Here is a 12381-nt window from a genome sequence, read left to right on the forward strand (position 1 = left end):
GATCGAGTTCTGCACCAGGCTCCCCGCAGAGAGCTTGCTTCTCCCTCTGCCTATGTCTCTGCCTCTCTCCTTGTGTCTCTCATGAATAAGTAAATAAAATCTTTAAAGAAAAAAAAAAAGAATTTAGGCTGAGGTAGATGAGAAAAAAAATAAGGTTTGTTTCGACAGCTTTCTTGGCTTTAAAGTCCAAGTGATAAGAATATCTTTTTACTTTTTGCTTTTTACTTCCCAGTGCAGAGGCAGATATTTTTCATAAGGGGGATTTGTTTTCTGCTCCCAGGGGGACACAGGAGGGTCTGAGTGTCCTTGCCCCAGCTGTTTTCCAAGTAGTTTCAATTTAAAATAATCGCTCTAAAATAATAATAATAATAATCGCTCTGTCATTGCGGCATATTCTGGGTGACCTGTCCTGGGACCCTACACCCACATGCACACCTGGACACAGACACTCAAAATGTAATTCAAGTCAGCAGCTGAGAGTGGACAATTCATATATTTTTTTAATATTTTACTTATTTATTCATGAGAGACACAGAGAGAGAGAGGCAGAGACACAGGCAGAGGTAGAAGTAGACTCCATGCAGGGAGCCCCACGTGGGACTAGATCCCGAGTCTCCAGGATCAGGCCCTGGGCTGAAGGTGGCGCTAAACCGCTGAGCCACCCGGGCTGCCCTCATATTCTTTTCTTGTGGATAATAGAAAGAGAAGACTCTCCATTTCCTTAAATGATGAATAGAGAAAACATCCCAAGTTGTTCCTGTGTTGTTAGGATTTAAGTAGAACTTAGCACAACTACTAAATATGGGGGAAAGGTAGCAGAAGCACAGTCGTCTATTATTATTAATTATTCTGAAATGTAGATCTAAGAATGTCCCTGTGCCTTTTCAAATAGGCTTTTTCTTTTGAAACGTATAAAAAAATAATTCATCAATAACTAACCCCATATACATGCTGAGAATGATGGCAAAATCCATAACTACAGAAACGGACTATGTTACGAGGGAGAAATGCAAAAGATAATAACAAAAAAATGAAGAAATTATCAAGTATGTTAGAGGTACAGTGTCTCCACCTACTGTAGAGCAGAAGGATTCAAACCCTCCATGCCTCGTTGTTTGCGTTTTTTTGCGTTTTTTTTTTCTCTGATCTTAATTTTCCTGCTCTCCAAGCTCATGCTTCAGAGGAAAATATGCTTGTTTAAGGTGCCAGGAAGCCACAGGCTTTTCTTTCATTTGTGGACAGACATCATCAATGAAGCCAGGATGAGATTAGTTTCCCTGCCCCCCCCCCCCACGCACCACCACCAGCCTGTTCATTTCTAGGCACTCTGTTTATTTCAATGGTCTTCTCTTTGAATTCTGATTTTACTTTTCAGAAACTCATAATTTGATCCCAGTTCTACGACTCTGGCAAATATCAGAATCTGGTGAGGACGAAGAATCCTTGATCTGGTGCCTGATCCTGGGTTTAGCATATAATTTCCTCAAAGGGGAGATAATAAAAGATGTGTTCCCTTTAGATCACAAGAAAACCAAGCCTGGCAAATAAGGTCTTGGAGAAAGTATATTTGGTCAACCATGAGCTGGACTCACTAACTACTGTAGTGTAGTCCCAGGATGACCCAACTTCTCAAGGCATATAGTCAGACAAATGCTGCAGGGCAAGTCACATCTCCCAAAATATGATTGCTAATTTATACACTAACCAGAGTCCCTAAGACTGTTTCTTTTAGCTCTGTCTTTTGCTGAGTACATACAATGCATCTGCTGCTGTCCAGGCAGGAAAGTAGTATGATTCCAGCTTTGTGGGAATTTATAAGGGTCCCAAGGGTCAGCCTCACCACACTTGGAAGTTGAATACAGAAAAGTACCTCCAGGGGCAGATTCTTGTCAGACTCATTCTCCGGAGTCTGACATGCCATCTTCCCTGCAGAAATACTACTCTCCAGGACTGCGAGAAAAAAGAAATCTATGCAAATATTTCCAATATGCTCAAGAAAGCTGAAGGCTCCCAGGAGCAAACTTCATTTGATGCAAGGTATTCTTTCACCATTCCCGTCTCAATGGACCACAATTTAGAGAAGGAGTCATGTCTAATAGCTTTCTGGATTGAGCTGGGGCATTGTGGGATAAGCGAACTCAGAATATATCAGAGTGATTTTAAAGAAGCCAGAGTTTTTACAAGAACCAGAAATGTGAAGTTGGCTGACCTCAGTTTGGGTCTCGATTCTACTACCACTTGGATGTTAACTGTATGACCTTGGGCAAATAACTTATCCTTTCTGAACATCAGCTTTCTTGTCCATGGAATAGAAATGACATTTCCAACCTCACAGAGTTATTTCAAAGACTGAGATGAACTTGGGAAATAATTCATAATTTGCAAAGTGCTTTCTACTCCTTTATTGTTCTTAACAACATTTCAGAAAATCTACTATATAGTCCCTGCCAAAGATATTTCTTGATTTAGAGCATTGAGGAAAGTCAACAAACTCCCAAATGACACCATAACCTGCTTTAAAAAAAAAAAAGAAAGAAAGAAAAGAAAAGAAAAATCAACTAAACAGAATGGCTATTTTCATACCAGTGGAAAGTATAATTATTTGCCTTCCTTCCTCTTTGCCTGATACCTGAAGTTTCACTATTCCTATTAGCAAAGGTCAGAGCTTTAAGCTAATGCTGTTGCTCAGGGGTGCTTACAGATTATTAATCATTTATCCTTTCACTTGAGAGGGTTTCAGATACTGTACCAGAAGGAAGGGCTACTAACACAAGTGCTATTGGGTATTAAGGACCAGAGCCCCACCTAAGGTGTCAATGAGAAGGAAGTTTCTATCAGACACCATGAAAGGACTTCATCAGACCCCAAAACTCCTGTCCCAGAGGATTATCTGAATAGGAAAGACCCACAGTACACAGAGGATCTTATTCAAGGCCTCTCTTGAAGCCTGATGGAGAAGGTGGCATTGCCACCCAACACAGCTCCTCAAATGATGACCCTACACCTGGTAGAATCAGAACCTTGTGGATCGGCCAGTCCTTTTACATCCAGCAAGGAACCACGCACAGGTGTGAGTTAGAGTAGGGAATGCTCAATTAATTAAGAGATTGCGTCAACAACAGGCTTTGCTAGTGCAATCGATCTTTTGGGGCATAAGCTCTTGCCTCCAGCCTTGACCCAGCTGCTACTTTATTAAGTCCTCTCCTTCCTTAGTGAGGAAGAGACACTGGGGGAGAAGGGACTCTGTCCTCAGAACTGTTGCTGTCAAGGTCATTGCTGAGCTGTGCAACAGTGAGGCTGGAGGCAAAAGAAAAAACAGTAACACGGAGCCTGTCGTTATTGAAGATTTTGATAATTGGTTCACTGTGGATTTCTTTTTTGCATTAACTTTGTTTTTTAAAACCATTGCATTAAAACGGTATTTGTCTCAGTGACTGGATTTTTTTGGCAGCCCCTATGAATGCCTCACTTGCCCCACTCCATCACAGTCCGGACTTAGGATCCCCATCCTCAGAGGAGAAAACGGGTAACCAAAGACAGGCACATGTACCTGCCTGCCCAGGCATCACAGTCACTGTGATGGTTAATTTCGTGTGTCAACTTGACAGCACTACAGGGTTCCCAGGTTAAACACTATTTCAGGGTTTGCCTGTGAGGGTGTTTCTGGGTGAGATTAGTATTTGAATAGGCATACTCAGTGAAGCAGGCTGTCCTCCTGGGGAAGTTTGAGGGTACTGGGCGGAGGAGGGTTGAGGGGGATGGGCATCACCCAGTTGAGGGCCTGAATAGAACAAAAATCTTACCTGCCTGCTGGAGCTGGGACATCAGGTCTCTCCTGCCCTTACACTGGGATTTACAGCATTGGATTCCCTGGTTCTCAGGCTTTAGGACATGGACTGGATTGGATTTACACCATCCGTTCTCCTGGGTATCCTGCTTGTAGACAGCAGACCGTGGGACTTCTCAGCTTCCGTAATTGTGTGAGCCCATTCCTCATAATAAATCACCATATATATGTGTGTGTGTATATGTGTGTGTAATTTATATTATCTTATATATGATTTTATATATAAATTATATGTGTATTTATTCAAATATACAGTTATTTATTCATTTATTTACTTATTTATTTATGTCCAATTGCTTCCGTTTCTCTGCAGAATCCTGATTAATATAATCACCTTCCAGACTCAAGGGTAACAGGGATATCCCTCCAAGTTGGAATGGGAGGTCTTCCTTTGAGAGCAATGGGTCTCTCTCTTGGGGACCACGGGGGTTTAAACCCAGACCACGTGCAGCCAAACACAGGGCTCCCTCCTGCTGGTTCCTTGTCCCAGCCTCAGCTAAGGGTGGTGGTCCAATTCTCTGTCCACTTTCTGTGACAGAAATTAACGTGCCCCAGTGCTGCCCTTCTCTTCTACCCACACAGAGACAGCAAATTGAGAACTGAAAGTATCACTTGAAAGCACAGCTTATTTCAAAACCTGCACATGTTAACAAACTCAACAACCCCTCCTGCCCCTAACCCCCTGCTAAGAGAAGGGGATCTGATAATACATGCACAGTCACATCTCTAATTGTGTTAATTCCCTCATTTCAGAAGGGAGGAGGGAGGCTGTAAAAATTCAGGTCTCCTCTGAAGGAGACTCCAAGTCCAGTTCAGCAGTTGATACAATATTGTTCATATATCCGAACTATACAGGAAGTCAAGGTTGGGGCAGGGGATGGAAGCTCAGATTCGATCTGGTGCCTTGTCCCAGACCACCCCTTGACTTTTCTCCTCTTCTATTTTTAACTTCTCCCGCCGCCCCCCCCGGCCCCCTTATTCCTCTGCAACTCTCTGAGAGTCTAATTTACAAAGAGGCCAAAAGAAGGTGTTGCACCAGTGTCAGGCACTTGAGCTGCCATTTCTGATTTCCCTGGTAGATATGGTAGATTGAAGAAAGAACAACTGTAGCTGAAGATTAGATTTCATTTTCTCCATGTGTTCCAACCCTTGACACAGTCTGCAGCAGGCCACAGCTAACCTCCTGCCTTCAGCAGAACGGGGGAATTGCATTGGCTCCCAGACTGGGGAGGTCAATTTCTCAGTCACGTCAGACCCTCTCTGCGAGCTTGTCAGCTCTTTCCATATCGTTCGCAATAAGTCCTGTATGTCCTTGAAGGGAACAAACACAAGGAGGAAGGCAGTGGGGTATCTTTGGGAGGCAGAATGTGCTAGACCGGGCACATTAGGACTTCAACTGAATGTTACATTGGTTTTCTCTGACTCCTGATTCCACCATCATAGATTCCACTGGCTTAAGGGTTTTGCAAGTAAATATACTTACTCCATAGGAGCATCCCAAAAGTCCCTCCACACTCTCCATTCCTATTACCTTATTCTGCAAGAATAATTATATTTTGGTAGTCCTTAACACCTTAGTATGAGATGCCATAAAAATCTTTTTGGTATTGAAAGGAAAACAGAATGTGGAATGGAGGGGACACTTTGTACCAAGGAAAGTGGAGAGGAAGAGAGAGGACCAGTTTTGTGGCCATTCACCTTGTGTCAGGCTCTGCCGTGGGGAAGGGGTGGGGAAGTCGGTCACATATAATATTTTTAAGACATTTATTTATTTTGGGGAAGAGAGGCAGAGGAGAAAGATTCTTAAGCAGATATTTCACTGTGTACAGAGCTTGACACGGGGCTCGATCTCAGGACGTTGAGATCACTACCTGAGCCCAAACCAAGAGTTGGACACTTAGCCAACTGTGCCCCCCAGGTGCCCCCTATGAAATAAATTTTAAATAAAGAAAATAAGACATCTCCTTAAGAAAAGATTGAATGGCAAACAGAATTAGAAAGAAAGAAAGAAAGAAAGAAAGAAAGAAAGAAAGAAAGAAAGAAAGAAAGAAGAAGAAAGAAAGAAAGAAAGAAAGAAAGAAAGAAAGAAAGAAAGAAAGAAAGAAAGAAAGATTAAAGAGAATGAAACAAACAAAAAAGCCAAACCAATGTAGATAAAATAAAGCTGCAATGGTTTCTGATAAATGATCTAGTATAGGATCCCCTTTTAATTGCTTCTGCTCCTTGAAGTTTTCTTGCTAAAAATCATGCTGTATTTTGGCTTATGCTCAAATCTTAAAACCACTTTGCATTTGAGAAAACCTGAGTGGGACCCAGGCACCCATATATATCTGATATACCGAAGGCAGGCTGAGGGCCACTTAGAAAAGTGCACTGTCCAGAGCCTCTAATAGCAAACGGCACAGCCTGCAGGTGGGAGAGATTATATCGGTTTTAGTTTCTTGTTTTGTAAGATGAACACAGTCATCATGCAACAGATTCTTCTGAAACCTAATTCGAGATGCCCGGATTTCCATCCAGTTTCCATCTTTAAGCAACAAGTACCCATTAGAGAGTTCTACCATTGTCCCCAAGAGACTGGGATGGAAATGAATAAATGAACTTTTAAAGATAATTGGCTTCCAAAATGCCCTCCTGTTCCTCCTTCTCTATATTTTGACAACCCCTGTGGGAATTGCATGGTGAAACAACTTGGGATTCTTTGGGTGGATGATGTGTGGCAGAGCGCCAGTCCATGGAAACGAATCTCTTAGGAATTGAGGTGTCCCGCTACTGGGCTGCTTCAGGGTGGTAGGAATTTAACTAGCTCTGCTCGAAAGCCCGCTTCTGACCTTCTTCTGCTGGATTCCCCTCATCCATGTTCTCCTGTACTCCATTCTAGCTGCTTATTCTAGCACAGTTCAAAATATGCATTTTGAATCCTCAAATCAAAAGGTTTTCCTAAAGTTTATTTCTCCCAGGCTGCATTTTTCCCACATGTTCCCATTTAAAGTGATGGAGTGAACTGTTTGCAATCTGTCTTCAGGAAACCCTCAGGATACTTAACTCTTTCACTTAAAAAATATTTGCAGATCACTAATAATTGAGGCATTAGTCCAGTTGTTCCTTGAAAAAAAAGCAAGTAATACCCTTGCTAGTGAAGAGCTTATGTTCTAGCAGAGGGACTTAGAAAATACTCAAGGACAGGAGTAATAATTTCAAATTATTCGAAGTGCCGGAACTGAAGTAAGCAGGGTCCTATGCTAGAAAGCAACTGACAAGAAGTATTTGCTTTAAGAGAGAATAACAGAGTGCTTCCATTTTAGATCTGGCAGTAAAAGAAGGCACCTCTTGGAAAGGTAACTTTTTAACTAAGATATAGAAAATATAACTAATAAGCCATGCAAAGGTCCGGGGAAGAAGACTTTAGGTAAATGGTACAAATGCAAAGGACAAATGGACTGAACTAAAAAGACTTAGGGTGTCCAGCAGGAAGGATTCTCTCACGAGGACAACATGACAATGGAGAGGGAGGCAGGAGCTTGTTTGCCATTCTAAGGAGTTTGAATGATATTCTAAAAATAATGAGAAACTATTTTAGCAGGTACATAATCACCAGCACACACCCACCATTAGTTGCACACTAAATGCAACCTGGGATCCTGGAATAGAAAAAAAAAAAAAAGATATGTGTGTGCACACACTCAGATACGTGTGTGCATAGCCAGGCTCAGGGGACCCCCATCATATAGTTCTGACTTCTTCTCTGCCACAGAACTCCTGCTGAAATCAACAAGAAGCTTAAAAAAGGGGGAGGTGGTGAGAGGTATGAATGAACATCTCTTTCTGCATCATTTTCCAATTACCCTATTCAATCGGCTCATCCAACATGGCCAAAGGTTCCTAAAACAACATCATTTTCCAGTGTTGAGTATCATAGAGCATTCCCCTAACCTAGACCAATTTGGATGGCTTTGGGGTATGTTATTGGATAATTTTGTCAATGATAATTTTTAAAAAGTTGCTGTTTAATTAGCAGGGAAGAAGCCAACATTTGCAGGGAGATAATAAAGGAATCCAATAAAAGTCCTTGATGACCGTAACAGGAGATGGCTGTCCCCAAGTGCTTCCAATTCTGAGTATTGCTGTCGGCAGGCTGCCATGGAACTGCTCAGCAAGAAGAAACACACCTCCGCTGGACACCTAGAGAAAGGATCAGCTATAAAGGGATAGGAGTAAACTCGTAATAAGAATACTTTGAACTTTTATTATAATTCCTGCCAGTAGATGTTTCCTAGATGATGCAGGTGATATATAGAATCTGAGTAGCTCAATATTTAAGAGTTTGGGCTTTGGAGCCCAAACTATAGAAATAGTTTACACCCTCCCTGCCCTACACTTGCTAGCATTATGACCTTCTGGACTGGCCTTCTTCCTCATCTCAGCAAACGGCACCTTATTCTTCCCTCCTTGACTCCTCTCTTTACATCCCATGATCTATTATATCTTATTGAATTTGACCTACAAAATATACCCGGAACCCAACCCAACTATCTCCCACCACCTCCACAGCTGTTACCCTAGGCCAAGCCACCAGCATCTCTTGCTAGATTTGTGCAGTGGTTTCCAAATTGATCTCTCTCCCAGAGAGACCTAGTAAACCATTAAAATCAAGATTGGGGAGCTGTAAATTCATTCACCCCCTTCTGAGTGTGAGCTGGCCTGAATGACTCACTTCCAAAGATTAAGGAAGAGAAAGGGACAAACCATCACTTCAAAGTGGAGAAACCAGGTAGATGCCACCTTAACCAAGTATCCATGCTCCCATCATCATGATAAGTCTGGTGGATGTCACCCATTCTCTGATATACTGTGATGAGAAAGAGACTTTATCTCTGTGGCATTCTTCATCAAAACCATAAGCCTAGTCAAACTGAGAAAACACTGGACAACCCCAAGTAGAGCGACATTCTACAAAATACATGCCCAGGACTCTTCAAAGTCTCAAAGTCAGGAGGTACAAGACAAGACTAAGAAATTGTGAGAGTTGGGGAAAGACTGAAACAGGATGACTAAATGCAACCTGGGATCCTGGAACAGAAAAAAAGAACATTAGTGGGCAAACTGGTGAAATCTGGCTAAAGCCTCTAATTCAGGGAGCAGTGATGTACCAATGTTAATGTATTAATTAAGACACATGTACCATCATTAGCTGAGATGTTACAATTAGTGGAAATGAGGTAAATGATACATGGCAACACTGTGCACTATCTTTGCCATCTTTCTCTAAGTTTAAAATAATTCCAAAATTTTAAAAATATATTAACCAGCAAAAAAAAAAAAAAAAAAAAGAGAGAGAGAAGTCAGTCAGATCATTTCATTCCTCTACTCAAAACTCCTGAAAGGCTTCTTACCTTCCTGACTGCATGACCTGGCCCATGATCACCTCTCCGACCTCAGGAGTTCATTCTCATCACACTCTCCCCTAATTATTCCTCCAACATGACATGTTCCTCATCTAAGGTCTGTGCATTTATTTTTTCCACTTCCTGAGGTGCCCTTTCTCCAGATGTGTGGTTGGTTCCCACCATTTCTTTAGGTCCCTTTTCCAATATCATTTTGTTAGGGCTTCCCCTGACCATCTCCCTCCAAAATTTATATCTCCCTCCGACACTTCCTTTTTTTTTATAAAGATTTTATTTATTTATTCATGAAAGACAGAGAGAGAGAGAGAGAGGGCCAAAGACACAGGCAGAGGGAGAAGCAGGCTCCATGCAGGGAGCCTGATGTGGGACTCAATCCCAGGTCTCCAGGATCAGGCCCTGGGCTGAAGGCAGCGCTAAACTGCTGAGCCACCAAGGCTGCCCCCTCCGACACTTCTTAATGCTTGTCTCTGCATCATTTCTCTCCTCAACACTTATTACCTCTATCAGGCTATGCATTTTATTTATTTTGTTAATCTGTAGCCTCTCCTACTGGAACAGAAGCTCTAAGAAACAGAAATTTCTGACTACTATGTTCACTGCGATATTCCCAATTCCCAGGGCAGTACCTAGTACTCCACGAGTATTCTTCTGAGAATTAAAATGACCTTGAGTATTTACTTAATCTCTGAATTTTGTTTTTTACATACGTAAAATGAGAATAATAATATGAAAATTGTTTACATAATAAGTTCCTTATAAAGCCTAAGTATGATAAAGAATGAGTGTTTTGTATAGTATTTAGCATGTCAAATCCTTAAGAAATTATATATTATCACTAGTTAGGTTTCCCTTACTAGTATTACTACTGTCACTAATTACTACTTCTGTTATTGATTATTTACAAGTGGCTATAGGTTTGATATCAAATTAGAACTAACCTGAAAGCTCTGTGATCTCTGATTAACCCCTAACACATGCAGGTCCCTACCTATGGGAAAATCCATAGCTCCTTCCTCCCATTAGAATAAATGATTTTCTGGTTTTTTGTTTTTTGTTTTGTTTTTAATTGTGTGTGTGTGTGTGTGTGTGTGTGTGTGTGTGTGTGTGTGTTGAATGAGAGGACTAAGAATAAAGATTTTAAATGGAATCCTAAGGTTTTATTTCTGAGTCTAAAAACAATTTGAGTCATTTTTCAGAGAGTTGCCTCCCCTAGGAAATCTCTGAACTCCTTTTCAAAATAGCAACAAGAACACTCACTCTGATTTCTGAAAATGAGCTCAACCTAGCTTGTGCCTTTCCCATATCTACTTCATATATAACCATACATTAGGCACTCTCTGGGCTGGAGTGGCTTATAATCTAGTTTAGGGGCATATGTGGGTGAAAAGGAGAATAAATTTCATGTTATCATACAAACAAGATAGGATACACACTGTATGCCTTTGTCCTGAGAAAAGACAAAGGAAAAATATCACATAGAGTCAGAAGGATTTCATCATGTCTGTCCATTGCTTTTAGGTCCTTGGAAATGGGTAATGACGCATTACATCTCTTTTCTTGGCTCTTGATATTGATGATAATGATAAAAATATTTATTATTAATATTCTTATTATGAAAGGCCCAGGGGTAGAGATAGAATGTATTACCGTATTATATTTACTTGTAGTCATAAAATTATTATAGTTTTATCATTAAAATCTAAAGAATTAAAATCTAAAAAATTTCAAAAACTCACAAAAATAAAACTGTACCCAACTCAGTGAATGCCTCGCTTTTATAATAGTCACAACAAGGAGAGAAATTGAAGTTTTGCAAAGGGGAGGTAATGGGCCCACAGGGACCTGCCAGGAGATGGGAGAAAATCTGATCTACTCAAACCCAGATCTACTAGGCTCCACAGCCCGCACCCCATCCCTCTCCTGTATTTGGAGGGTCTGAAGTAGAGACCGAGTACTTGGAACAAGACTATTTATACATGCTAATTGGGATTAGGTTTACATTTATTCTGCTGAGGTCACAAATCTTATTGTCCAGGCACACACGTCAAGTCTGATCAGGAACAACTAGAGCTTGGAATTGAATTTCCTACGCTCTTTGTCCTCAACAGCTTGCAGTTCGAGCTGAACGTATGTGTTATCCATCCCTGCAGCTGTGCTCCAGGAACATTCATAGTCCAGAAAGTTAAATAGCACCGGAGACATTCTTGTCCAAACTGGACTCTTCTGTCTCCTTTACTCAGACATCTGATGACATCCAAGGAAACCATGTGCAAAGCAAGGTGAAGATATCTTTCCAGGGTGTTCTCTGGGGAGGAAGAAAGTAAGAAAGGGATGCCTAGATAGAAGCATGATCTTACAACTTTCATTGTCTCCTTCTCTTTCTGTAAGAAGAAACTGAGAAGCAAGGTAATACTTATCAGTTGGGAGACATCAGACACAACTAGATCTACGCTGCTGCATAAACAAATATGGGTTTGGAGTTCACAGATTGCCCCTGAAGAATAAGAATGTTGGCCCACAGCTCAAAACGCTAGGTGACTGACAGGATGACCTTGGGCAAGGTCAGGAGGGAGCCAAGCCAGTAGAGTTCTGTGCGTGTGCTCAGCTCTGACAGTGGTCAGAAGCCTCAGACAGCTCCACCCTGTAGTCGCCCCCACATGTAGTGCATTCTGATTTCACACTAGTTGGCTTTGTTTTTACAGGTCTAAAGAGGGAACAAGAATGAAGAAGAAACTTGGGCTCCTGGGTGACTCGGTCGGTAGTTTAAGCAATCCATCTCTTAGTTTAGACTCAAGTCAATCTCCCCACCTCTGGCTCTGTGCTCAGCAGGGAGTCTGTTCCCCCCTCCCTCTCTCTCTCTCTCTACCTACCACCAATCCCCTGCTCATGTACTCCCTCTCTCTCAAATAAATAAACAAATCTTTAAAAAAAAAAAAAATGAAAAAGAAACCAGAGTAACAAGAGCAACAGAAACCATAATTACCAGGGATTCAACACACTATTGCATGTCAACAGAGAAAAGACAGAACTACTCTTAATTGGTTTCTACCATTTCTATCAAGGTTAACTGTTTAAAAACTAGAGAGGGTGTGGAAGGAAAACAAAACTGAGAAGGAATTATACCCCAAG

General features: G+C 41.4%; 1 protein-coding gene across 2 annotated transcripts in view; it reads right to left on the reverse strand.

Moving 5' to 3' along the window:
• Window positions 1-11267: 11267 nt before the first annotated feature.
• The window catches only part of LOC112664515 (uncharacterized), a 33220-nt gene continuing 32106 nt past the window's right edge, over window positions 11268-12381 (reverse strand). For both annotated transcript variants that reach the window (XR_003139787.3, XM_035700107.2), the window contains exon 5: window positions 11268-11557. Coding sequence is in view for 1 of the 2 variants with exons in the window: in XM_035700107.2 (XP_035556000.2) it covers window positions 11307-11557 (251 nt within the window). In the remaining variant the exon portion in view is untranslated. The remainder of the gene's footprint in view (window positions 11558-12381) is intronic.

The sequence above is a fragment of the Canis lupus genome, chromosome 16 (assembly GCF_003254725.2).
Source record: "Canis lupus dingo isolate Sandy chromosome 16, ASM325472v2, whole genome shotgun sequence".
NCBI classification, from domain to species: domain Eukaryota; kingdom Metazoa; phylum Chordata; class Mammalia; order Carnivora; family Canidae; genus Canis; species Canis lupus.